The sequence below is a fragment of the Aethalodelphis obliquidens genome, unplaced genomic scaffold (assembly GCF_003676395.1).
Source record: "Aethalodelphis obliquidens isolate GAN/ISIS:26980383/991018 unplaced genomic scaffold, ASM367639v1 scaffold62, whole genome shotgun sequence".
In the NCBI taxonomy this organism is placed as follows: domain Eukaryota; kingdom Metazoa; phylum Chordata; class Mammalia; order Artiodactyla; family Delphinidae; genus Aethalodelphis; species Aethalodelphis obliquidens.
This window is the reverse complement of record NW_020838006.1, coordinates 8744686-8772660: the sequence shown is the minus strand read 5'-3', so window position 1 is coordinate 8772660 and position 27975 is coordinate 8744686. Positions and strand designations below refer to the sequence as shown.

Genomic DNA, 27975 nt, shown 5'->3' with positions numbered 1-27975 from the left:
GAGATGCTGCATGAAGTGGGTGAGGTTGGGAGAAATACCTTGACCCTTCTTCTCCCTCCCTTCAGCCTCTCAACGGTGCTCTCGTTGGCCAAACTTAACAGGAAGTCTGTTGGCAAAGGAGCCTGGGAAATGTAGTTTTTCAGAGTCAGGCTCCTATGAACAGAGCAAAGAAAGGTGGGGAACAGATAAATGCGCTATGTTTTTAGATTCTTAGTCCCTTACTCTCAGCTTGCAATAAGTTAGGGAAGCCATCCTTTCCCCAATTTTCATGTGATGGAACTCTGGACAAGGAAACCTTGAGTTCCAGCAAGGGACTACAAAGGATTCAGTCCCCACGGAATGTTCCAGTGTAAGCTCCAAAGTTCCTCCTTCCTACAGGGATGGGAATTGTTTTTGTATTGCTGGCTCATTTTAGTTAGTTTTACTCTGTTAGTTAGTTACTTTAATAGTTTTACTGCCTATTCTTATAGAACTCACTGAAACATCAAAGTATATAGAATCCAAATACCAATTTTCACTGCCATGAAAAGTCATTAAAGTTTCCTGATTTTGAAGGTTCTAGCTATTATGGCAAACATTTAGGAATTTATTTTATTAACTAAGACCACCAAAAAAGATATCACTTTTTTTTTTTTGGTAAAAACATATTTTTTGGTCAAAAGAATCACCAAGAAATGCCCAAAAAAGATATTGTACCTAAAATGTACACTTTTAAGAAATCAAATCTAATCTTGTTTTATATTTTAATATACTCTAGAATGGTAGGAGCTGTTACTTTTGCCCAACTATTCATCTTGTCCTGTGGTTATCGTACAGCTGGCCCCACAAAAGCCCAGGCCAGGGGAAACTTCCTGTGGTTTACAGCCTCACCCCAATCATCTGATCTAACCCATTTGATGATCCTCATACCGACCAGCTCAGGATCCCCTTATTTTATAACCTGCAACCTATTCTGCTTTGTTCAAAACTCAGTGCCACGTCAGGGACCCACCTGCTTCTCAGGTGTGCCCAACGCACATAGCTCTGTCAGCACTCAGCTTCTCCTCCTGACTTTGGTTTCCCTGGATACACACCCCAGTCACCTGGCTGGGCTGCAGCTGAATCCCTGGGTCACTTACACAGGTTGTCCCAGACTCCCACCACCATCTATCTGGGCATTTGTCTACTTTCAAATACACTTAAAAAAAATCTAAACAGCAACAATCTACATTAATTAATTTCTGCTTTTGTTTTAAATCTATAATTTTAAGGAGCTTTAGTATTCATATTGTTTATATCCTCAAAAACTGCATAAACCAATAATACTCTGTTAAACAGAATATGCTATCTGTACGGGTGTAGGTTTCAACCTCCTCCAACAGTGGGCTATTATACATAGAGTTTGAGATGTGCTTCACATCTTGCCATGCTTTATAAATCCCTTCTAATCATGCAAAACAGACCCACATGGCTATTAACTCCAGACAGAGATCACGGGGCACCTCTGTAAGGCATGTCAACTAAAGTTTACAGAGGGTCAGGGAAATGATTCCTGGGAGTGAATTTCTGCTTTGAAAACCACTTATGTGAAATCAGAAATACCTCTATCTCCCTCATATGTAGCCCCTTTGGATGGTTTTATGCTCATAAAGTAAGAGAAAAGTATTTACTAAGGTAATCTGAACTAAAATAGTGGTTTCCTTAGTAACATTCAGATCGTTCACGTAAATATGTGTTACTTAAAAAAAAAAAAAATGTCTATATATCCTCACTGATTTTGCTAGCATCAATGTGGCCCCAGCTCTGGCTCATTTAATAACTCATTTAGTTATAGAATCAGTATTTGCTTCAAAGGCTACCTTCTTTCTAACAAGGCAGACATGAGAAGCCCGAGGGCCCTCCCTGCCCCTCCAAGAAGCTTAGGCTCCCTCCTCCTGCCTCATCTGCTTAACTGTGAAAAGAACTGCTGGTTTCCAGCGAACAGAGGAATTCAAATCCTCATCAGCCTCGACTTGAGGAGTAGTTTCCGGAATCACTAAATCTTACAACATCTGGAACAAATCAGGTTCACCAACTATAACAACTGGATTAAAGACAAAGAGTACTTTGGGGGGCAGAGGAATTCCCCAAATTTGCGGGCTGCCCAGAGGTCTGATGCCATGACGGGGATGGTGTGCAGCAATGGATGACCTGACCAGCAGCGGCCCAGTGCCACCCTGCACCACACACACCGCCCGTTAAACTCAGCCAACATGCATTTAAAATGCAAGAAGTGAACCTGCACTTCATGACGCAGGCCAGACAACTCAAGAGAGCCCAAGTCGGCAGGGCCACTGTGGTCCCTCCACAAATAACTCTGTCATGGCCATCATTTTTCCCTGTTTCTAGCTCAAGAACCAAATGGGGAATGTAAATGGTCACAGACAATAAAGCGTATTGAAATTACAAGCCTCCCTGATTTGGAAACTTCTTCCTGTGAGGTGAGCAGTCATAGGGGCCAGAGGAAAGTGGCTCTTCCCACCTGGGTCCCCAAAGGTAGAAACAAGAATAGACACTCCAGATGCAGCACTTCAAACAACCACATATGTGCCCATTTGTGCACAAAGTGGCTACCACATTCACCACGATACCCAGTTTCTCTGCTTTGGGCCTGAAGCGTTGGTTTTCTTGAGCTCATCAAAGCTGTGATAGACAGTTACCCGTGTCTTTAACAAACCCAAACAAGGAATGAATGTTTACTTCACCACCAGTGTATCATAGATGCTGGGAGCTACAGGGTCCGGGAACTACTTCCTCCAGCGGCTTCTAGGTTTGACCCCACGTTAAAAAAAGAGAAAAATGTGTAATAATATGACACAGGCCTTATAATAAAGTCTCAGTTCTGGATATTATAATAAAAATCTTTTGTCTATTCCGGTAAGCAGAGCAAAAGGTTTGTTTCTCCAACATGTATCTTTTCCCCAAATCAGGGAAAACTTCTAGAACAGGGGTTTTTAACCTGTTTTTGTCACCAGATACTCTTGGAAGTCTACTGAAGTGAATGGACCCCTTTCCAAAATGTTTTTAAATGCATAAAATGAAAAATAGAGTTATAAAAAACCCAGCTATACAGTGATAATTATGTTTAAAAATATGTGGTTTATGAATATGGGTTTTTAAAATAACATTGAATAATAAGGTTTGGCGGTAGATCACATAGCTACCATAACTTTGAAGTAGAGATGAATGTGAATGATATTTTGAAATATGTGCAACATTGTAACTTGATGTGAAAATATCAGTGATTTCTATGTGTGACAGTCACAGGTCCTGCTAATGTTACTCTGTTTCGTCGTCTACATTGACAATTGACTACGATGCTAAATTTTACTTTGAAGTTAGTGAAAATAAAGCTGTGATTGTTTTCCTATCTAAATTCACAGACCCCATGAATTCAAAGTGCAGACCACCAAGAGGATATGAACCCATATCCTCAGGCTAGGAACCTGTGTCCTATGGCAAGTGAGAGGGAGGGACTAACTCAGTGCTGATGAGTCACCAATGATGATGAGAGGCCAGGTAAAGGGAGGGATGGACAGCATGCTTAGCCTCCGACATCAGCAGGAAAAGGAAGACGTGCATTTCTGAAAGGTGTAGAATAAGAGATTTGTAACTGCTGTTGGTTTCCTTCATCTCAATCCTACTCTTCCAGGTCTAACCATGAGCCATCTTTAAAATCGACGAACCTGGGGAAGCTGGACAGAGAGGTACGTAAATGAGAATTTTCTCCTTCTTGGCTCAGGAGGTTAAATGAATCGTGTTCTTCCACACAAAGAACAATTTTCTTCCAGAAAAAAAATATGAAAACTTGGGATTTCCCTGGTGGTGCAGTGGTTAAGAATCTGCCTGCCAATGCAGGGGACGCGGGTTCGATCCCTGGTCTGGGAAGATCCCACATGCTGTGGAGCAACTAAGCTCCTGTGCCACAACCACTGAGCCTGTGCGCCACAACTACTGAGCGCGTGTGCCACAACTACTGAAGCCCACATGCCTAGAGCCCATGCTCAACAAGAGAAGCCACCGCAATGAGAAGCCTGCACACTGCAACGAGAAGAGTAGCCCCCGCTCGCCTCAACTAGAGAAAGCCCACGTGCAGCAATGAAGACCCAACGCAGCCATAAATAAATAAATTTTAAAATATATGAAAACTTAAAAAATGTGTCTTTTTTTTCCCTTGAAGAAACACAATTGTGGACTGAAACAATGGCATTCACCTCCTGTTCAAATCTCATTATCACAGTAAACATTCTCAAAAAAGAGCCAGCGCTCCTGGCCAGGAAGGCTGCTCACTTCACCTGAGCAGCACGTGACTTTTATGCCCTGAGGACTGTATCTGCTCTGGCTCCCACAGGGAGGACATTTTGCAATGAAAGCTGTATCTCACAGGGGGACCCTCTCCTTTTATCCCTGCGTCTGGATAGTCCTCTTTAAAAACAAAGTCCTGGGGGAAGAAGCAACCAGAAGTATTCCTAAAAGACACAAAGTCCCACTCACCCCCTGAAGGGACCTCCTACTCATCACTCCACAGTCCTGGTTTTTAAAAATCCAAAAACCCTCCAATTCCAAGAGGGCAGATAAAAGCCCACTGGCAACTGTTTTCCCCCACTCATATCTGATAAATACGTTGAATTTGGTTTCCTTTTGAAACTCACGGTTCTGAAAAAGATTCAGACTTCCTGGCCAGGAGATCTGAGAAGGAACAGATTGTGAGGTGTGAGCTCTCCAGCATCTCAGGTGGGGTTCCCTGGCAGCAAGGAAGGATTCGGGTGGTTGTGAGGGATGCCACGGGAAGCAGGACTGGAGTGGGGAAGAGTCTATGCAAGTAAGACCAAGGTGGTCTTGGGTACAGTCTAGCCTTGGCCTGATTCACAGGGGGCTCTGGAGCACAAAACACAGCATAGAGTTACTGGCACTTGAGGCAAGAGGCTGGCTTTTTGTACCTTAAATCAGCAGTCATTGGAGAGGGCTGCCCAGGATGGGTGTAACCTCTCAGGCAAGGCGACTTCCATGAGGCAAGGGCCCTTCTCAAGATAAGAGGAAGGGCAGCTGTGAGCCTTGGCAGGGGACACTTAATGGCAGCTGGGAACGGGGCACCTGTACCATAAAATGATCTGGGCGCGGCACCAACAGCCTCCACCCAGCCTCATCATTTTTGGATCAAGATCACCTGGAATGGAGTCAGGGAGGAAGCCTCATAAAATCTAGAAGTTCTTTACCTAGTACCTTCCCTCTCATGGCAATTGCAATGAGGTGATTTTTGGGCAGCTCATGTTCTACCTAAGCCTGTCACCTTGGCCCTGGGAGGAGGGGCAGTGACCTCTGGGGAGAAAGCCAAAGTGGTCTTTGGTTTTCCACCTACCAAGAGAAGCAGGGCCACTTTCTGATTTGCCTGAGGTTATATCAGGTGGCTGTAAACAAATTTGGGAGAGATGCTAATAAGAGGGCATGTCCAAGAAAAATATGTTTGGGGGAAGATTTACTTCAGAAAACAAAACAACTGTGCATCTTTGGAATTTGGCTTTTCTTCCAGTAAGTCTGCCCCAGGATGGGTGCGTCTAGCATTTGTGGCAAGAGACCAACACCACAGTCACACAGAATAAACTGCAAAAATCTTAGCAAAAAAAACAAACCAAAACAAAAAAACCCCAACAGCATGTGGCTCCGTTTGCTCTTGATCTGAGAGAAGTGAAGGATCCATTTGCTACATTCTTTTGGTAAATCCTTTTCTTAGGTTGAATGTCCAGTGAGAAGGAAAACGATAGCCATATCATTTTGGCCCTGCTGGAAAGATGCTTACGCATAAAACCTCTGATGGTTGGATCTATTTGGAAGCCAAGGAAAATATTAGCAAATACTATTTTCTTAGGTACACCTGTGAGGTACATCCAGCCTTCCTGGGTGGCTGGGGAGGGAGCTGTGAGCATGGTCCCAGCCTCTTCTATGGTTGCCATGGTTACCCCTCAGCTCTGTCTTCAAGGCTCCTCTACAGATTCCCCATCCTCTTACCATCCAGATGGAAAATCTTGGTTAGTGTCTGCTCAGCAGGGGGAGGGCTGTCCCTGATACCCAATATTCATTGGGATGGATCTCTGCTGCTCATGTGTGGTAGGGCCTCACACCAAGGCTGGTCCACCCTTTAGAAAACTACAAATCAGATCCTCCTAGAGATAGGAAGGTATTCCCCAAAGTCATTCCAACTAGTTAGCAGCGCGTCAGAGTGGGAGCAAGAAACAGGCTATTTAAAGACAGAGGCCACAGGTCTAATGGCTAGAACACTGGACTTGGCCTCAGGAACCTCCCAGCAGGTTTTCTTTCCTGCCACTGCTACTGAGCTTTCTTTCTGACCTCAGAAAAGTGACTCAAATCCCTGCCTATCAGCTTCTTGTTCTGCATCTGAAATGCTATGCTATCCATGAGAACCACCAACCATGAAGAAGCTTCGAGCTGGGCTTCTTTCCACCCCGCCTGAGTTACTGTGTAGGACAGTGGAGTCGCTGTCTGTGCTCCTCCTGGGGCTGGGCTGGAGCCAGGGCTGCAAAGCAGCGCAGCTGCTTGGCCCAGCTCCACCCAGGTCCCTCCTGGGATGATGGAGCGGGCAGAGGCCTGATCCTCTCTGCCTGAGATGTGCCGTGGACACTTCCCTCACCTGCCATTGCTGCTATCCCCAGGAAAACAGGAACAAAGCTCCCAGCTCTGTACCTGGCTCATGGGTTTTTACTACAGCCAAATGCCCTTCAGCAGGTGGGTGATACACAGTGCCGCTCGGGAGAGAAGGGGAAACAGAGTAAGTTGCAGACACATGCAAGAGGAAATCAAGTTACCACAGTAATGGAGAATGTTAGGGGTTTGGAAATGCGGAAAGAAAGCATTCCCCACAAGTTAGTGGAAAGAAGCCTGGGTGTCAAAAGGTAGTATGACACTTCTGCTGGAAATTCCAGAATGAATGCATCAACTGAGATTCTTTGAGAAAGTGGGTGTAGAAGACGTCGTCCACGCCCTTACCACCCGCCTCAGACTGTTTCAAATGATCTTGCTGACTTCCAGCTGCCAGTGTCTGAATCTCTGTAGCTGAGGACCTTTCTTCAGAACCAGACCCGGCTGCTGTCTGTCACAGGCTGGAAGGGCACACCCAAACCCAGAGTAGTGCTCAACCAATGACTCTCCATAGCTGGTGTACAAGCACCCCAGCCCCTTCACCCCTCAGAGGCAATAATTTTAAGCTGTGTGCTTCCCACCATTCCCTAGTGTTTCCCTGCAGGATGAAGATCCAGAATCCCCTGCAGGATGAAGATCCAGAATCCCCTGCAGCAGCGGGGTATGATGGGCTGATTGGTAGCCTTTCTCTATTCACATCCTTTGTCTTATGACACATAGCTCCTCCCAGCGGTAAGCACAGTTTATTTCCCCATCCCTTGAATCTGGCTGGCCCTGTGACTTTGCTTTGGCTAACAGAATGTGGCAAAAAGTGAAAACAGACCAGTTCTATAACAGGTCTCATGAGGCCTAGTGCACTGTGTTCTAGATTTTGGACCCCCAAACAGAGACACCTAGCCAACGTGAAGTTGGCTGCAGGTCCATGAAGGAGCCCAGGAGACCAGAAGACCCAAACAGATGAGCCACAGAATCTGGAGCTGAATAAATGGTGGGTTTTCTGAGGCATGAAGTTTGGGGTGATTTGTTACACAGCAATAACTAACTGATACACAGGTGTATGGTGCACCCTATTGGCAGGCTTCCCTGTAAACTTCTTTACTCCTCTACCTTTGTTCCCTGCACTCTCAAATTTACTCTCAAATCCTTGTCTCAAGGTATGCTTTGGAGAGGACTCAAACTCAGACAGGGGGGGCCTCTTCCCTTGTGCTTCCGGGGAACTCCCTCATGTTCCCATGATTATAGTGACCACAGTGAATTATAATTACTGTTTTCATGTGTGTTTCCCCTTCTAGACCAAGAGCATCGTGTGCAGTAGTTTGTCCCTATTTGTTTTCACCAAGCCTAGTACATCCATGGCAACTGCTCCATCGATATTTGCCATATAAATGAATACACCAGCAGTGTATCACTTCTTGTCAGTTGAGTAGAAGTATTCTGGAAAAGTAGTGCACTCTTCAATACCTCTTCCAGTGTGTGAATGGCTCTTTGTTTGCCTTACTCTGTTGGTCACCTTCCCAGGGGGTTACATCTCGCCCTCCGCCTAGGTAACTCCAACAGAAGGACCACGCACACACCCATTCATCCTTGATGTGGTCCTGAAATGTGAGGGAGACACCTACTGCCTCCCTAGGGAACCCCCATCAGAGCAAGGGAGAGAGGAGAGTGAGGATGAGGAATCCTACTCTCATTCAAAAGGTTCTATTCATTGGAGCATTTCACCTTTCTTTCAAGAACATACCTTTGAAAAAAACCATTCCTATTTCCAGAGATTCCAGAAACAGCCACTACAAAAGCCAGCTGCTCCCGATCAACAAACTTCTGCACTTTTTTGTCCCAGATTTTAGAAAGACAGTGGTGGAAAAAAAATAAATAATGAATCACATGGCTAATATTCTGGTAAGGGCAAAAGTTTTCCAAGATTCTGATCAGCTCCCACTCATCTTCCTTCATAAAATAATAATAATAATAGTGATGATATTACATTTGAGGAAACTGCTGACATAGCAGCCACAAGCTCACGGTCAAATCTGAGGCCCTCCAAGGAGAAAAAAATCCAGCCTACATGTATTAAGAATATCCTGACTCGATGCTTGGACCACCATTTTGGCCCAGCAGGACTGGTGTCTGTGGTCTCCAGTGAGAAAAGCTTTTGAACAGCACCTCACATGTCAGACAGCACAGGGGAAGCATGACTGGGGATGGATGGGAGGCATCTTTGAGGATGGATTTTCTTCTACCCATCCACCTCCTTTCTGTGGGGCTTTTCACACAGAGGAGGACTTTTCCCCCAGCTCCCCAGCCTTGGTCCTTCTGGTCCAGAGCCAGCCTCAGCAACTGAAGCCAGTGTACTGGAAGAGAGCAGGATGCAGAACTGGACACTCCCAGCTTTAATCCCCACCCCCAGCCCCGACCACCATGAGCCCTTGAGCAAGTCACCTGTCTCCCTAAGCCTCTGCGTCCTCCACACTATAAAGAGTGTAATAATACTTACTTCTTAGTGTCACTGACCAGATTAAATGAAATAATACTAGCTCTCATCTACTGAGTGCTTACTATAAGCCAAGCTTTTGGAAGCACTTAAACATGTTTTAATTCGTTAAGTACTCAACTTTAATAATGTGTTGCTATTATTTCTCCCATTTTACAGAAGAGGAAACAGAGGCACAGAGGTGTGAAGCAACTTGCCCGAGGCTGTGCAGTTGTGCAAACACTACAGTAGACTCTAGCACCTATAGTCCTAGTATAGGGTACCTAGTACATGATGGAAACTCAATAAACAGGGGTCTCTTCCCCTTCATAAAAGAAGACAACTTTACTTCTACCCTATGCTATGCAGTTGATGATTTTGGTCACTGTACCATTTTTAGGAAGGTGAACAATTTGTTTCAAACTCTAAATGGCGCTCTGGGTATAGTGATCCTCCTCTTGAAGGCTGGTTTTTCATGGATGGAGCCACCCATCTCCCAGCCAAGTGTTTTAGGAAATGCACTTGATCCCCCACCCACACCACAAAAATAGCCTTACTAAGGCTACAGCCAGAAGACCATTATATGTGGCCACTAGATGGTTCTTCCAACTTCATATATATTCTTACTGTGTCTTTTTACCTCCCTTAAGTGTTCTTCCATTATTGGAGTTGGCTAGCCAGAAGGCACTGAAATTTCCACTGGTCTCCTGTAGGATGCATCAAAGAAAAAATTTTTTTAACTTAACTGCCATAGTGTTTATTTCTCTTTTCTTTATCTTAATCACATGTGATATATTCTTAGGTACTGTGAGTAGTCAGACAGATGAAACAAAACATAGTCGCATCATTTTACAAATGGAATTTTCAGTCCTGTTTAAAGAAACTAAACAGCTTCATCCCTATTCCTGGACATTTTGGAAATGGTGTGTTTTGGAACGAGGCTCAAGACCATTAAAGACTGTAGACTTTTAATTGCAGAGTTGGTTGTTTTAAGAGACAACAGGCCTGCCAGAATTCATGCTCTCTGGAAAGAAAAATAAAAACATCTGTGAGTCCCAGTCACAGACAGCATTTCCTGGCTTAATCCCTGGCCACTTGAGGTGACCCAATCACTCCCAGATATCTTTCTCTCTGTTTTCTCAAGACAAAGAATCCTCAGTCTATGGGTACTTTGGCTGCTTCCCACCACAAAACCTTGTACTGTGCTGTCTACCCTGTTGTTGGAGGGACTTTTCTCTGTTAACCCTTGGCTTCAACCTTATAGTACAGTGGATGACAGCCAACAGGAGAGCTAGGCTCTAAACATAGCACGAAAGGCAAAAATTCTGTCCAAATTGTCCTTTTGAAGCCCTTGGGGAGGCACCACGGTGGAGATCAACACAATATCTCTCATAAGCCCAACCCTACCCAAGGTGCTCCTGCACTGAGACCAACGGCGGCCACTCCATGGACCTGAGCCAGGGATGCAGGAACTGAGATGCTAGAGAGAGTAACTGACTCAAAACTCAAGCTGGACCGTACTTTCACTCAGTGGAATACAGAACCCAATGACCCACACCATCTAAATCTCAATCCCCACCCCCACTCCTCTCTCCCTACCCCTTCAGTGTGCCTACCTGCGATTTTATTAGGTAAAATCCATTCATGCTACAATCCTGCTATACCTCCACTGGCTTCAGGATGAAACCCAAACTCATAGGTGTGTCACAATATAGTGTTTCTCTCTCTCTCTCTCTCTCTCTCTCTCTCATCTCTTACTGTGTTCTCCTGGCCTGTGTTCAGTATTTTGGCCATAAACATCTTTGCCACAAGCATTTTTGCAGCAAATATTTTTGCCACATAACTAATTGACCATAAGGCAATTTTGCCATAAAAGATAAAAGAACTGGTTGATTTATACTACATAAATCTAGGCACTCATAACACTCTACACGGTGACAAGGAGACAGGCAGTCTTAAAGCACTGGATGATAACAGCTACATGTGTCGACTTGATTGTAAACATGGTGATAAAACTTACTGGAAGTATGAAATAAGAGAGGGTAAAGCCAGATTGCATACTCTACTAGAAAATAATAACATAGCAATTTGCAAATCCTTCAGATATTTGAAGGTGGAGAGTTGAACACACATTTCCCATGAACTTTGGAACATCTATCAATGAACATGTGACAAGATGCCAGGAATACACAACAGTGTAGAGGCTTTCACAACACAAAGCTCAGTTACACGTGTGCATCTCAGTATTTGGAAACTGATCCCTCTCTCTCTTTTTTTTTTTTTTTTTTTTTTTTGTGGTACACGGGCCTCTTACTGTTGTGGCCTCTCCCGTGCGGAGCACAGGCTCCGGACACGCAGGCTCAGCGGCCATGGCTCACGGGCCCAGCTGCTCCGCGGCACGTGGGATCTTCCCGGACCGGGGCACGAACCCATGTCCCCTGCATCGGCAGGCGGACTCTCAACCACTGCACCACCAGGGAAGCCCCTGATCCCTCTCTTAATGGAGGAAGAAATCTTAGCAAAAAAGAAAAAGTGCGATGCTGAACGGGAAAACAAATCACATTTTAAATGTATTCAAATATTTTGCATTTTGCAATAAAGTCTTTTAATCTTCGTTATTCATTTTTCATGTTCCATTATGTCCTGTTTAATGATGCTCTTTTATTTTTTATCTTTTACAGGAGAATTGCCTTATAGCCAATTAGTTACATGGTGAAAATGCCTGCAGCAAAAAGTCTTGTGGCAAAGATGTTTACAGCAGAGAAGCTCATGGCAAAAATACCTCCAGACCGACTCCTTCACTCCAGATGCCTGCAGATCTGCATGGGTATCCTGCCCTCCACGCCTCTGTGCCTCTGCTCACATTTTCCCTCTGCCCCGAATGTCTGGATGCATTGCCTTTAATTCCTCCTCTTGGAGGAATTAATGGGCCCCATGATGACCCATCTACCTCTCTTCCAGCACTGACCAGGCACTGACAGCACCCAGCTGTCCTCTCCCACCACACCAGGCATCCTGGGAGAGCGGGGCCCACATTTCTTCCCTGACTTGAACAATAAAGAAATGTACATCCCATCCCTGGCAGTAAGGAATCAAGAAAGTTACACAATAACCAAAACAGCTCACTCCTGGTTCAAGCTACCAAGGCTTCCTTTGTCAACCAAATTCAGATCTTGGCTTCCATGAGCAGTTTACTGACTGTGCCTTCTCTCTCTGTGTGCCTGGCTCTGTGCAAAGATCTGGGGAAATTCAAAGTAATGTAAACCCTGGGCTTGGTTTTGTATCTCTACTTAGCCAATTACCAGTTAATGTTTCTCTGATGGCTCCCTTGGGGACATTTATGGGCCCAAGAGTATAATGAAGGTTTGTTTAATGGTGGATTCAGCCAAAAGGCTATTTTGAGAGACCAAGGGGCCTCCTGGGAAATAACTCCTCCTAGGGAGATGCTCAGAGCTTTGGTCCAAGGACATTACTTCGGAGATTTGGAAAATCTCCTCCCGCAATCTCTAGGTCTCATGTCTGAGTTGTAGGAAGATGGAATTGCAAGAAAGGCTGAAATAGTCCTGAAAATTATAAGGCACCAGGAAAGCGACACAGAGACCCTGTTCTTTATGTGGTATAATAGATTGCATTATGGTTCCAATTTTCACCCCTCCCTAAATTTGCCTCCTTTGCTGTATGACTGCAGTTCTCCTCGCTAAAAGGGCACAGAACAATAGTTCCCAGTCCCTTGACTTTGAGACTGGTTATATGACTTGCTGTGACCAGTGGAATAAAGCTGAAGTAAGAATGCACCAGCTCTGAACCTAGGCCTTGAGAGTTATCGCGTGTTTCTGCTTGCCCTCTTGCACCGGTGCCATGCTATGAGAAGAATACACCTAGGCTAGGACACTGGTTCCAGCAGGACTGTGAAAGACACATGAAGCAGAGCTGAACTGGGTCACCTGAGCCTAGTTGAGAACCACCTACCCTCTGTTGAACCCCAGATGCATAAGCAAGTCAACCAAGATCCAGTTGAATCCAGCCTGGACCAGCCAACTCTCAGCTGACCTGCAGTTCCCGGAGAATAAACGATTGCTGGTTTAAGCCACTGAGTTTTGGCTAGTTTGTTATACAGCATTTTCTTGTGGTTCTAGCTAGCTGATACATACCGGAGTCTGGGGCCTGGCCACCACACCAGTTGTTCCCATATTATTGATTACTGGGCCCAGAGAACAGACCTGGCTCCAGCCAACAGTCCTGAAAGGCCAGGGTAAGGCAGTGGAGGCAGCTTTAGGGAAAAGATGCCTTACTGACCATGAGCCTCGGGTTTTATATTTTAACATATGAAGAGCACAATGCAATACAGATGGATTTGACCGTCCACTAATGGGCAGCAAGAACATTAGGACTCTTCTAATATTTAACCTTAGAGCAAGTGAACATTTTCCCAACACATGAAGTTTTCTACAATCCAAAATACAGTCTGCCTCAAGATAAAACAAATCCACATATTTTTGTTTCATGTTACTTTTCCCCTAAAACACTTTTTGGAAGACCTTTCTAAAACTAAAAGTCATGATCTGATAACTTATGAACCTTCTTTAGAATTGGTTTCTCTCATAATCCCAGGAGGACCTTCTGACTAATGTTAAAACAATTCCAATACCCACTTATCAGTTTGAAATACTTTTCTAAGCTTGGCACAACATGTGCTACTTTAATCTACTGCACTAAGTCCTAAGTAAAAGTAATGCTAATTAATATTTAAGAGGTTTGGAAGAGTATCTGTGTGTATGCGGAGGGGCGGATGGGGGGCAGTTACGTCACCTTTCCCCCGATAAATGTAAACAAAAGAAAAAGAATCTTATGGGATATGGGGATATATGTATACATATAGCTGATTCACTTTGTTATACAGCAGAAACTAACACACCATTGTAAATGGTTATACTCCAATACAGATATTAAAGAAAAAAGAATTCTTACTATTACTTTCCTTTGATGAATAACAGGTTATTTATCAACAGAAGTAAAGACGTCCTAGTGTAGTTACTGGTTCGTGATGGGATATTTCTTTCATTCCACCCAAACTTAACTCTCACAGTTAAGACACACAATATGGCATTTTAGAGGATACCTATCAACACTGATGACTGTTTTTGAGAAATGGTAATAAATAGCATGGAGGCTAAAACAATCTCTCAGAAGGAATTGTCTCGAAAGGAACCCATTCCCTGAAACGTGGTTAAATGACTCAGGACCAGCACCTTCAAGAAGTCTGAAATAAAAGGTTGGCAGAGAGAAAAACAGAAGGCCTTTACGGAAGGTTCACCTTTAGCTGAGGGTTCACGTTCTGTAGGAGGAAGCCCTGCTCCAGGAGACTGGCTGTCTGTTCCCTGGATCAGGACAGCCGCCCCTCTCCTCCACCTGCTCCTGCCACAGAACCATTACTTGTTGTTAAAGCACAACACTTTAAGTGTGGGGAAAAAAATAAAAAGAACCTTTATAGTAGTTCCCGTATTCCTTTATATAATAATAAACTGAATCATAGGGGTTGTTCCAAACAGTTAAATATTGGCAATTTCACATGGCTCAACTTAATACAATGAGTAAACCTAAAATACACCCCTCAGGACTACCCTGGTGGCTCAATGGTTAAGAATCCTCCTGCCAATGCAGGGGACACGGGTTTGAGCCCTGGTCCGGGAAGATCCCACGTGCCACGGAGCAACTAAGCCCGTGAGCCACAACTACTGAGCCTGCGCTCTAGGGCCCGTGGGCCACAGCTACTGAGCCCATGTGCCACAACTACTGAAGCCCACGTGCCTAGAGCCCATGCTCGGCAACAAGAGAAGCCACCGCAATGAGAAGCCCACGCACCACAAGGAAGAGTAGCCCCCACTCGCCACAACTAGAGAAAGCCCGCACACAGCAACAAAGACCCAACGCAGCCGAAAATAAAATAAAATACATAAATTTTAAAAAACATTACATTAAAAATAAAATACACCCCCCAACACATACACATCACCAATACTCAGGGAAATTAGAAATACAAAACTCTAATTGTGAGATATGTGAGACTACAAACAAAACAAAAACCAAACTATCCCCCCAAATAATACTTGTTGTTAAAATTACAGTATAATATACACTTTCTTAAACTGCAACTTTTCATTTTAAACCCACCTCTATTTACCCTCTTCGGTGGGGAAATCTGCACATGCAGACTTTGGGCCTGAAGTCAGGACAAACAGCTTCCCAGAACAAAGTCAAGAAGGGGGCACTGACTCACCTGGAGAGTAACAGGTGACCCTGAAGCTGCAGGTCGGCGGCACAGTCCTCAGATCGGCAATTCCTTTCAAACACGGTCTGTGAGGGAGACACAAGAGGAAAAGCAAAACAGGGTTAGTGGTAAACGAGTAAATAACAGCTAACCACTTCCTTCCAAATCAGTGGGAATTCTTCCCGTGTGCTTGAGGCACAGCGAGGCCAAACAATACCAAAAAGTCGGAGTTTGGAGCAGACAAAGGTTTACTGCAGGGCCCTGCAAGGAGTCAGCGTCTCATGCCTTAAAAACCCTAAACTCCCTGAAAGCTTTCAGCAAAGCCCTTTTACAGGAAAGGTGAGGGAGGGGCGGGGTTCATTGTTGGAATCTTCTTGGTGTCAGATCCTTTGTTCCTGAGGTCGGGTCACATTGACAAGAAGGGGCAAGGTCCCAAGGCTCAACTTTCGCCCTCCAAGGTCCTCGTTAAGAGGCTGGCGGCGCCCTCAGGGCCAGGTCCCCAGGCGCCCAGGACCCAGCCGGCCCTCAGGCTCCTTAGGCCGCCCAACTGGGGGCCAGGTCCCGCCGACTGCGACCCAGGGTGGCTGTCGCCGCCATTAGGTCGCGGAGGTGGGCATGGGGGAGAGGTTCGCCGCTGCCTCAAGGCCGGAGCCCAGTGACAAGGGGCCCTCGGCCTGTCCCCGGGCCCCCAGCTCACCCGCTGGCGGAGGCCGAAAGGCCTGGAGGGCCCCGGGGAGAAGGCCGTGACCCATCTGTCTCCACACTCTCCGCCGCAATGACCGCTTCCCTGTTGACCCGGCGGAGTGGGACGTCTAACCACCGCGCCCCGGATCTCGCGCTGAGGGTATCGCGGTAAAGGCCACGCAGCTGCCCCGCCCCTATTACAATTCGGGTAAGTCCCCCACCCCCATGGAGCCAGGTCCCGCAGGGCGAGGGGTCCTCAGCAGTTAACAAGGAAACCCAAGTCAGGGTTGGCCTTGACCACAGAAGGCACCCCTTGTCTGATTCGTCTCTTAGGCTGCTCAAGTGCTTCTTCAAGTAGTTGTTTCAAGAAAGGTACACGGTAGGTGTTCTTCCCATCTTTGAGATGATCTTTAAATGCTCTCAGATCGGAATGAATAATAACCCATGTGAGTCAAGAACTCTTAGGTTACAGTCTGGTCATTTCCCTCTGCTGTCGTGGCGAGGCAGAAAATCCGTATTTGATGTGGGTTCTGCCTGAACGAGGGGTTCATACTATAATTTTTAATTCCAAAGGGGAAAGTCAAAGGCAATTAGGCTCTGAGGCCAAGGGCACCACAACCAACTGAAGGGATCCTGTCTCGGCAGGGCAGCCGGTAGCTATCAGGATGGAGTGTCCTTTCTCTAACCAAGGCTGGGCCTCCTGGGCCTCCAGGGCCTCCACCCAGTGCTGGGGCCTAAAGCTCACTATGCCACACCCAACATCTTTCCAGGGGGCTTGCAGCGTGTGCCTGAGCTGAGCCTACCTGTGGAGGGCAGCCAGGAATCAGGAGCAGCTCTGGGGAGGAGTTACAGTTTTCTTCTCTCTGTGGTACCCGGCGGGCTTGTCTGTCCTTTCCTCTGGTCTCAATCTCTCTGATGTCTCTAATCCGTGAACAGCAGGCTTCCTGAGTCCACACGGACAGAGACTCTTCACTAGTTAGATGCCTTTGATCACTTTGGTGGGATTTTGGAGAGAGGAGCCTGTGGCCGTTTTTCAGTTGTCATTTATTCACTATTCAACTTCTCTGTCATCACTACTCATATTTCTGGGTCCCCCTCTAACACATACAGAGAACATAGTTCCAGGTGATTCATCCTACTCCCACAAGACAAGTCCAGGCAGCTTCTCTGAGCATCCATGTGGACTCCAGCAAACGTGCTGGCCAACGAACAATCTAGACCCAACCAGGCAGAGTAACTTTGCTTATGGAAATTCATATTCCTGTGTCACATTTCCAAAAGAATAATATGTCCCAGACAACATTCCCTGCCGTGAGTGTGGGGGAAAAACTCATGAAAGTCTTGAGCAAAAAAAGGACATTCCCATGTTCTTTTAGCCAACACTGGGGGCAAAGAGAGAGCCAAATTTCCAGGAGATTTTAATAGGGGGCATTTGTGATTTATCTGCCATCTCAGTCAAGGAGAAAACAGGAATAAGTGGATGTGAGGTCTGCATGAATATCTCAGGTGGGAAAAGGCAGCTTTCCGAGGTTAGAAATGAGGAGAAACACCAAAGATGACTTTACCACCAAGCTGATGAAACTTCAGGCTGAAGGGCCTTCACTGACACGCTCCCACCGGGGCCTTGCACCTCACGTTCTATTCATGATGTTACTTGATTTTCCCCAAGAGAAGCTCTCCTCCCAAATCATATAAGCTTTAGGCTTCACTAAACCCAGCTCTGCCCCTGGTGACAGGCTTCTCTTTACAAATGTTTCTCCCATTTTACAGGCAAGAGACAGTCTGACTTCCAGCCTTTGGAGGTGGGGTGCGGTGGGGTGGGGAGCAGGTGAGAACTGACAAGGAGGAAGGGACCTACAGCCATCCCATGGCACACAATCTGAAAAAATGAGGTGCCTGCCCTCCTCAGCTCCATCTCCCTGGCTCTCCTGTGCCAGCCACCCCTTAGCCTGGCCGTATAACTTCCCACCTCAGGGCCTCCCCACATGCTGAGTCCAAATGCCTCCACCGGGTTCACCTGGTATGTGTCCTTTCATCCTTCAATGAGCAAATCAAAACCACATCCCTGAGTCCCTGATAAGCTTGGGCTCTGTCATAAGTTCTTGTAGTTCATGTACTTTTCCTTCTACTGCTCATCTCGATTGTAACTAATTAATTTTATCATTACGTGTTTCCCGTTTGTCTCCCCTGCTAAAATGATGCTCCAGGACTGTATTGGTCTTGTTCACCCCTGTGCCTTCCCTCAGACCCCAGCATGTAGAAGCTGCCACACTGGAGGACCCCACATGCTCTGAGAGATGGGGTGACCATTGGAACATGGGCCAATGAGAATACACTGCTCATCAACACCAAAGTTGTAGCCCCCCCAGCAAAGAACTGTTGCTCAGCTACAAGCTCTGTCCTTGGTCTGACTTTCCCTTGTACTCTGCTATTTCCTGTCCCTGAAACTAACTTCTCTAGCTGTTAAGTCCTCCAGTGCTGCTGAATTTCCTTCCAACAAAGGCAAGCACTGAGTCTGCCATACACACACTCACACACAAAAACTGGGTGTATACACACACACACACACACACACACACACACTCACATACACATTAGTTGAGTGCTTACACTGACCAGCTAAAATTAAGCACAAACTATAGTGAGAAGATAAAGCACAAGCTTAGAAATCAGTCCAGGACTCAATTTCCACATTTACAAAATGAAAATAACAGCATTAGTGACAATCTTGTTAATCCACATTAGCATTTAGCTGGGAGTGGGAGTTTGTGGCTATTACGCTGTTCTTGTTTTAGGCATCACTGTCTACACCAGCAAATGTGAATGACAATGATGATATGTAAGAGTGAGGTAAGAGTGAGCTCCATGAAGATTCCCTAGTGGACAGTGCAGTACAAGACCATGGAGAGAGAATCAAAATGAATCTCTCTCTGTGTAGACGACTGTACTTTCTGAAAACCAATGCACGATGTCTCCCATTGCACTCTTTACAATGTGACTCTGAGATTCCTCCCACAGAGAATGGTGTCAATACTTTACCCTTTGAATCTGGGTGGATTTGTGGCTGCAGAGAAGTGGTGCTTTGCAATTTCCAAGCCTAGTCATCAAAAGTACTAGAGGTTCCTCTGAGTTCTCTTGGGGCATTAGCTCCTGGACTATAGCTACTACCCTACAAGGAAGCCATGGAGAGGCCCACGTGGAGAGAAACTAACCGGCAGCATCAGAAACTTCCGGCCACGGAAGTCAGCCGCCATGGAAATGGGTCCCCCAGCCCCACCAAGCTGCCATGATGTGGAGCAGAGATGAGCAGCTCTGACCAGGCCCTGCCAAATTTCAAATTCATGAACAAAATGAATGACTGCTGTTATTTTAGGCCACTACATTTTGGGATAGTTTATTTTACAGAAATAGATTACTGGAATATTCCTCAACCTAATGGCCTCCCCTAACTTGGGTAATGGTGTGAACAAAAGTGGCTGTGCATTCCAAGCCCTGGCAAAGCCTTGGCTTAGGCAAGACGCTCCCCAGGCTGGTAATGAAGTTGTCTTATAGGTATAATATCAAGACAGCAAGGAATCAAGAGACCTGTGTCATCCACCTTGGAGACTGAAGTTGAAACTCAGAGATCCTGCGCTTGGGACCTGGATTCGTCTCTCTGGGGCAAGTGACAGTTTTGTTTCCTGAGGAACTGAAAAACATCTCTCTGGGGCAGAAACGGGGGCAGTCTGAAGCCTCAGAATGCTAGCTGACAGCATAGTTTCCAGGAGCAAGTAAAAAATATCTCTCCTGTACAAAGCGGAAAGAGTACAGGTTCTCCCTGAAGCCAATGGGCCAAACTACCAATTTTCCAACTTCTCCTCTGCCTGCTTCTCCACGTCTCCCTAACCCTCTGGGCAAACACAGGCCTGGCTGCCTAAATCAGGCAAATCTCAACCCAGCTTGGAAGCAGTCTCTCCCACCTCCTTCCAGCCTCGACCTCTGATTGGAAAATCCCTTTCAATTTTTTTTTTTTTTTTAACCTGGAAGCAGCCATTCTGGAAAATGGAAACAGAGCTAAGAAGACATCATCTCTGAGGACGTCCCTGGTGGCACAGTGGTTAAGAATTTGCCTGCCAATGCAGGGGACACCGGTTCAAGCCCTGGTCCGGGAAGATCCCACATGCCACGGAGCAACTAAGCCCGTGCGCCACAACTACTAAAGCCTGCACGTCCTAGAGCCCGTGCTCCGCAACAAGAGAAGCCACCACAATGAGAAGCCCACGCACCGCAACAAAGAGTAGCCCCCGCTCGCTGCATCTAGAGAAAGCCCGCGCGCAGCAAAGAAGATCCAATGCAGCCAAAAATAAATAAAGAAACTAAAAAAAGAAAAAAAAAAAGAAGACATCATCTCTGATTCCTCTCTGTCTACAGGAGATTAAACTCCTTCTCTCAGGAGACGACTGTTTCCTGCCTTGGGCTTTGCAGTCTGGACACCCAGTGGCCTCCCCAGCCTCATGGACTAGATTTCCATGCTGGCTCCTTTCTCACCCTAGTCTTCATCTCAGCTTTCCCTGGAGAATACACTTTTCTTTTTGAAATCCTTTCTCCAGCTTCTCCTCCAATCCTTACTCTACTTGTTTTAGAGTAAGGTTGGCAGATTTTTCTGTAAAGGGCCAGACAGTAAATATTTTCAGCCTTGAGGGCCAGATGGTCTCAGCTACAACTGCTCAGCCCTGTTGCTAGAGCAAAAGCAGACATATGTAAAGGAATGGCCATGGTTGTGTCTCAGTAAAACTTTATTTATAAAAACAGGCAGCAGGCTAGATTTGGCCAGCAGACTGTAGTTTGCCCATTCCTGTTCTAGAATATTTGGATACTTGTTTCCTCATTCCCTTTAGGCCAGGGGGGTTGGGGGGAGGGTAGAAGACAATGAATTCAGTTCAATTTAAATTTTGCTCTGAACCAGAGCACAGAGGCTGGAGTTGGCTGTGTTTTTCTCACAAAGCTGTGGCCACCAAGGCCAAAACAACCTTGGGTGCGTGTGATAGCTCAATGGCTGCCCTGGCCAAGGCTGACTTCAGAAAAGCAGTCGCCCAGGTGCTCAGGCCTTGGAGGGCCGATTTTCTCCCACCCAAATCTACAGTGGAAAAATCTGCACTGATCTAGCAGGGAGTAGGATTCTTAGTCTATTCCAGCTGTCACGTTCAGAGGAGGCTCAGTTTCTTGAAGTTGGTGATATTAGCTTTAAAAATATATAAATCATTGATGTAGGATAGACACTGTTTATAGGGTTGCCATGGCAAACCGGTCCCATGCTGACACCTGAGAAAATAGGACAATTGGATTGGGTGGGAATTAATGCTTTTCAAATCCCAGCCCAAGGCTGTTTGTAAGCTAAAATGAGCGAGACATTTCCTGATGGGCAATCTGACTTTGCAGAAGGTGTCTGCCTGGACAACAGGAGGGACATTTCTGAACTGCTGTTCCTCCCATCGTCCCACATAAGTTCCCAGAGGCCCCAGCCATAGGTAACTCATGCCTGCAGCCCCCAGCACCTAGCATAGTATTAAACATTTGTGTGTGTGTGTGTGTGTGTGTGTGTGTGTGTGTGTGTGTAAATGCCATGACCTGAGTGTAAGAGGTTTCTCCTTCCCGATTCCATTTTAATGCTTTTTCCAGAATGCAAAATTGTCCTTAATGTGGCACATTAAAGACCTCATTCCTGGGTGGTCCCAGGAATTTCAGCCCTATTGAGTCTTATACCCAAATGAAGGAAGAGTCTCATAGCTTGGTATTTAAAATCAGGTCACAGGCTTCCCTGCTGGCGCAGTGGTTAAGAATCCTCCCGCCAATGCAGGGGATTTGGGTTCGAGCCCTGGTCCGGGAAGATCCCACATGCCGCGGAGCAGCTAAGCCCGTGCGCCACAACTACTGAAGCCCGCATGCCTAGAGCCCATGCTCCGCAACAAGAGAAGCCACCGCAATGAGAAGACTGAGCACTGCAACAAAGAGTAGCCCCACTCACTGCAACTGGAGAAAGCCTGCACACAGCAACGAAGACCCAACGCAGACAAAAATAATAAATAAAATAAATAATAAATAAATAAATAAATAAATAAAATCAGGTCATGCAGACAGACTTGCTTTCTAAAGAATAGCACATCCACAAGAATAAATGAAAGACAAATACTTTGTAAAATTAAAGCTGAGAAATTCCTTCTATCTCAGGGTCTGTATAAATTGTCCTTTCAGATTTTGAAATCATGGGAGGAGTCCAGTTGGTTTCCCTTTAAACAACAAACGTGGTACTGATTTTGCTTCATGTCCCCCATGGAAAAACTGGAAGTGATAAATGCTTCTGTCTTTTGGGTATCCCTTGGTTTACTCCATGGCCCTGTGGTTTGGAGAACAGCCCCCACTGCCTGAAGGCAACATTCTGAAGATCTAGTTCAATCCCCATGAAGAAGTGAGTGGGAGGAGGAACTGCTCAGGGAGGTCCTGCCCACACGGGCCTACATCTGGCCTCTGGACCCTCCCAGTGTCCTTTCCAGGTCTGCCTGAGACTTGGTGGCTTTTTGCAGGCCATATTTCAAGTCCCTCTACAACAACCTCAGCCATCAACTCTCCTCTAGGGATCTCTTGCCTTCCAGGACCAGAATTTCCTTCTTTTTTTCTTTTTTCTTATAAATTTATTTATTTATTTTCGGCTATGTTGAGTCTTCGTTGCTGCGTGTGGGCTTTCTCTAGTTGCGTCAAGTGGGAGCTACTCTTCCGTTGCAATGCACAGCCTTCTCATTGCAGTGGCTTCTTTTATTGTGGAGCACGGGCTTTAGGCGTGAGGGCTTCAGTAGTTGTGGCGCACCGGCTCAGTAGCTGTGGCTCACGGGCTCTAGAGCGCAAGCTGAGTAGTTGTGGCACACAGGCTTAGTTGCTCCGCGGCATGTGGGATCTTCCCAGACCAGGGCTCGAACCCGTGTCCCCTGCATTGGCAGGTGGATTCTTAACCACTGCGCCACCAGGGAAGCCCCAGAATTTCTTTCATTTCTTCTTTTTTTTTTAAAGGGCCAGAGTTTCTTTGCCTTGATTTTTACCCTGGAATCTTTTGTGTTCTTTTATCTTTTTAAGAAAAGGTTGCTCTTAGTCACAAGAGGCAGAAAACAGAACCAACAAGTTCAAAAAAAGGGTCTGGTGCTGTCAGAGAAAAGGAAGAGTATTCTAGCCATGCTTCTTTTTTTTTTTAAATTTGGCTGCGCTGGGACTTAGTTGCAGCATGCGGGATCTTTAGTTGTGGCATGCGGGCTCCTTTAGTTGCGGCACGTGGGATCTAGTTCCCTGACCAGGGATGGAAACCGGACCCCCTGCATTGGGGAGCACGAAGCCTTAACCACTGGAGCACCAGGGAAGTCCCTAGCCATGCTTCTAAAAGCTGCTGAGTCAGACGTAGTCAGGCAACTAGGAGTGAGAAAGATGGCTTCAAACTCGAGAGGACGCCAGGGGGACCTCTCCTCCCCTGTCTGCAAGAACATCATGTGAATGGGCTCCAGGTAGCATTTCAAGTAGCAAGAGCCTGGCCTTTGACTTCCTGAATCATCTCAGAAGATACCAAGAGAGAAGCTAAGATTTCTTCCCCAGCTAGAGACTATCCACTGGATGTGCACCCTCGCTTGTTTACACACACACTCCACGTGCTTGTGCGGGAGGTTTTTAATAAAGCAGGACAATGTAGAAGAAGATCCAACAGGCTGAAGATTTGGAGGAAAACCACTGTTTTCTTCTGAAAAGAGTTTTGGAGGACCAGAACACATTCTCTCCAGAAAACTGCAAAGATAATGGTTGTAATTCAGTTTGCTAATCTTTTGTTAAGGATTTTTGCATCTATGTTCATCAGCGATATTGGCCTATAATTTTTTTTGGGTGTTGTTCTTGTCTGGTTTGGGATTAGGGTAATGCTGGCCTTGTAAAATGAGTTAGGATGTGTTCCCTTCTCTTCCGATTTGTTTTGGAAGAGTTTGATAAGGATAGGTATTAAACCTTCTTTTTTTTTCTTTTTTTCGGTACGCGGGTCTCTCACTGCTGTGGCCTCCCCCGTTGCAGAGCACAGGCTCCGGACGCACAGGCTCAGCGGCCGTGGCTCATGGGCCCAGCCGCTCTGCGGCATGTGGGATCCTCCCAGAGGGGGGCACAAAGCCGTGTCCCCTGCATCAGCAGGCGGACTCTCAACCACTGCGCCACCAGGGAAGCCCTAAATCTTCTTTGAATATAAATAAAAAGAAATAAAGAATCGCATGCTGCGGGAGTTCCCTAGTGGTCCAGTGGTTAGGACTTGGCACTTTCACTGACGTGGCCTGGGTTCAATCCCTGGTTAGAGAACTAAAATCTCGCAAGCCGCATAGCGGGGCCAAAATAAAAATAAAGAATCTCATGCTAAAAAAAATTTGCAAAGATAAAGTATAACACTGAAGAAGAAATTGTAAAAATTCAACAGGTGACTACAAGTACAGCCCAGCCTTTGATAGTAGGTGTAACCTCTCCTTTGCTCTTTGGATTAACCTTGACGGGAAGCCTGAGAAACAGATACAGCCAGACTTCCGTGGTCAGTAATGTTGAACTACATACTTGTTTTCCTCACTTGTACTTGAAAGTGGATGGTTTTCACAGGTGTTTCACCACGGTGCCCTTTCTGAGAAGATTAGCCAGAGGCTGATGCCAAACAGCTAATGCCTATAAAAGTAGGACTGATCAGGCTGATATAGGGAGGGGGGTGGACACCTCCTCCTCTAACACCCCTTCTCCTCCACTGCACCAACCTGCTCCCTTGAATCCAGGTGTGTGCTCTGGAACCCGCAGGTTGGATGGTCTCTGAGACCTGTCTGGCTCTGACGTCTGGAGTTACTCTGCTCTCTCCTCCCTGCCAACCCCTCAGATTTCCATCCTTCTGCAGAGACTTTACATATGATAATGAAAATAAACCTTAGAGCTGTAAATAATAGAATTTTAAGCTGGCTGTGCACCTCAGCCAGGAAAGCATTACCTAATGTCCAGGCTGAACAAACACTGAGTCTTTGTGGGCACGGGGCTGGCATCCCACATACCCAGGCATTGAGGGGCCGGGGTGGGAGGTCCAGATGGTGATGGTTTCCAGCACAATGGAGGTTCAGAGTTTATGGCTTCAACATAGTAAAACGTTAATATTAGAGTAAAACAGTTCACCTTTCCCTTGAAAGATGACAAAGTGAGTATTCTCAACATAGCCAGTGCCTTTTCTCTCACCAGCTGTGTCTCCTCCATCTTGATCTTCGAAAAAATAGACTCACACGTGCACAAAGGTACTGTGGAGTAGGTAAGTCGTCCTAAATCACACACCTTGCTCTCCTGCCTGGTAGGAATTCTTAGAGAGTTCATGGAGCACATTTATTTCAATTATACAGCTTTGCTGAATCTGCAGTGAAGAAATTCTGATACGACGTCCAATGTCCGCAGGAGGACCTAGCCTTGTGCTCTTTCAGAAGGGCCCTTTCCACTGAGATAGGTTTACTGAGCATCCTCTATGAGCCAGGCAGTGCTAAGCATTGGGGGTCAACAGCAAAAATCAAGGTGTTACCTGGTCTGGGCCCTTATCTGGAGGCTCTGGGGGAAAATGCGCTTCCAGGCATACTCAGGTTGTTTGCGGAATTTACTGCCCTGTGGTTGTAGGACTGAGGTCCCCATTTCCATGCTGACACTCACCAGGGAGGCTCTCTCAGCTCCTCAAGGTTGTCTGCATTCCTTGTCAAGTTGCATCACCGTCTTCAAAGCCAGCAATGGCAGGTCAAGTCCTTCTCAAGCTTCAGATCTCTCTGACTCCTTCCTCTCCTGCATCTCTCTGACCTCCTATTCTTCCTCCTTCCTTCTGCCTCCAGCTGGAGAAAGATTGGGCCCATCTGGATAATCCAGGAAACTCTCCCTAGTGTAAAGCCCATAACCTTAGTTACAACTGCAAAGTCCTTCCCTTTGCCATGTGATGCATTATATTCACAGGTTCCAGGAATGAGGGTGTGGACATCTTTGGGGGCCATTCTGTCTACCACAGTGGGTGGCTGGGAAGTCCAGCCCCAGCCAGGTCTCTTTGGGGGCCTCCTGAGGAAGCCTGAAAGCAGTTATTTCCAAAGCTCTACTCTGTGTATAGGGTTTGAAGTCAGGGCCTCTGTCATAGCCATTGGTATGCTCACCTGTAGGAGAAACATTAGGGCCCCAATGACAGCCCTTCCTGCTTTCCCAGCACACAGGCCAGCCAGAGCTTTCCAGGAGTGTTTCATTTCATTCCATACTCTTTCAGCAGCTGAGACCCACTAGGAACTGATGATGAGTCAACTCTCTGAGTGTATCAGACAGAACCTTCATGAACTGACCTGCAAGACCTTCCTGGGGCTGCTAACTGGCCCCCCAGTCCAGGCAGACCACCTCAAGAAGATGTGATGGTCTCCTGTCCCCTACCAGTTCAATCAAGTCCAACTCCCTGGTCAGTGAACAAGTGGCCTTAGACTGTCTGACTGTACCTCTAGCCCTAATGGCCCCTCTCCTTCTCCTCACTAGATGTTCAGCCACATGGAAGACCATTAGCATCCATCACTCCCTCCTTCTCTGTTGGTCAAAGCCCTCCAGCCCCAAGTATACAAATCCTACTTCTTCCATGAGGCTCCAGCCAATTCTCCCTTCTCCAGAGAGCATCTCCTTATCCTCAGCTGGAAGAGGTCTCCAGAGTGAAATTCACACACACTAGTCTGAATCTCACTTTCTGCTCTGTATAAGTTATTCCTGTACAGTCTCTAAGTCTACTAAGGCAGCAATGTTTCATTTATCTTTTTATCCACATCTTACGTGCAGCAGACATTCAATTAGCTGAATTGCTCTTAGATTTATAGTCCTTTTAAATTACTCTTCTGGCTAATGGATAAAACACTTTGTTGTTGTTATATCTGTACCAAATATATCTTGAGGCAAGAGAGGCAGGTCTCTGCTTTCCTTAAATTTTTAAGGTGAAACGTGCATTCATCAGTCTGTATGTTCTACAGAGGCTGTAGCATTAGAGCTCCAATATTCTCCAAGTGCCCAGAATCCCAACAGGTCCTCAGCAACGGTGGCAACCCCACTATTCACACATACAGCCTGGCACCCACCCTGAAACCCATTTTCTCCCAAGGTTGCTCTTCACCCAGCAGAGGGAAGACTTGGCCTCCTGCCTGCCTCACTCACTCCCACTCTCTGCCAAAAGCCTTGGATCCATCAGTAAGCCTGTACTTAACATGCTCTAACCCTTAGCCAGACTCATCAAGAAAAGAAGTGAGAGGACGCAAATCAATAAAATTAGAAATGAAAAAGGAGAAATCACAACTGACCCCGCAGAAATACAAAGGATTACAAGAGACTACTACAAACAACTATATGCCAATAAAATGGACAACCATGAAGAAATGGACAAATTCTTGGAAAGGTACAATTTTCCAAGACTCAACCAGGAAGAATTAGAAAATATAAACAGACCTATCACAAGTAATGAAAGTGAAACTGTAATTAAAAATCTTCCAACAAACAAAAGCCCAGGACCAGATGGCTTCACAGGTGAATTCTATAAAACATGTAGAGAAGACCTAACAACGATCCTTCTCAAACTCTTCCAAAAATTTGCAGAGGGAGGAACACTCCCAAATTCATTCTACAAAGCCACCATCACCCCGATACAAAAACCAGAAAAAGATATCACAAAAAAGAAAATTACAGACCAATATTCACTGATGAACATAGATGCAAAAATCCGCAACAAAATACTAGCAAACAGAGTCCAACAACATGTTAAAAGGATCATACACCATGATCAAGTGGGATTTATCCCAGGGACGCAAGGATTCCTCAATATATGCAAATCAAT

The 27975-nt window shown here is 46.0% G+C and overlaps 1 protein-coding gene across 3 annotated transcripts in view; it reads right to left on the bottom strand.

Annotated features, from left to right (window-relative positions):
- Nucleotides 1-27975, bottom strand: part of ITGA9 (integrin subunit alpha 9) — a 353650-nt gene that overhangs the window by 143783 nt on the left and 181892 nt on the right. For all 3 annotated transcript variants that reach the window (XR_003429002.1, XM_027088159.1, XM_027088160.1), the window contains exon 17: nt 15417-15493. Coding sequence is in view for 2 of the 3 variants with exons in the window: in XM_027088159.1 (XP_026943960.1) it covers nt 15417-15493 (77 nt within the window). In the remaining variant the exon portion in view is untranslated. The remainder of the gene's footprint in view (nt 1-15416; nt 15494-27975) is intronic.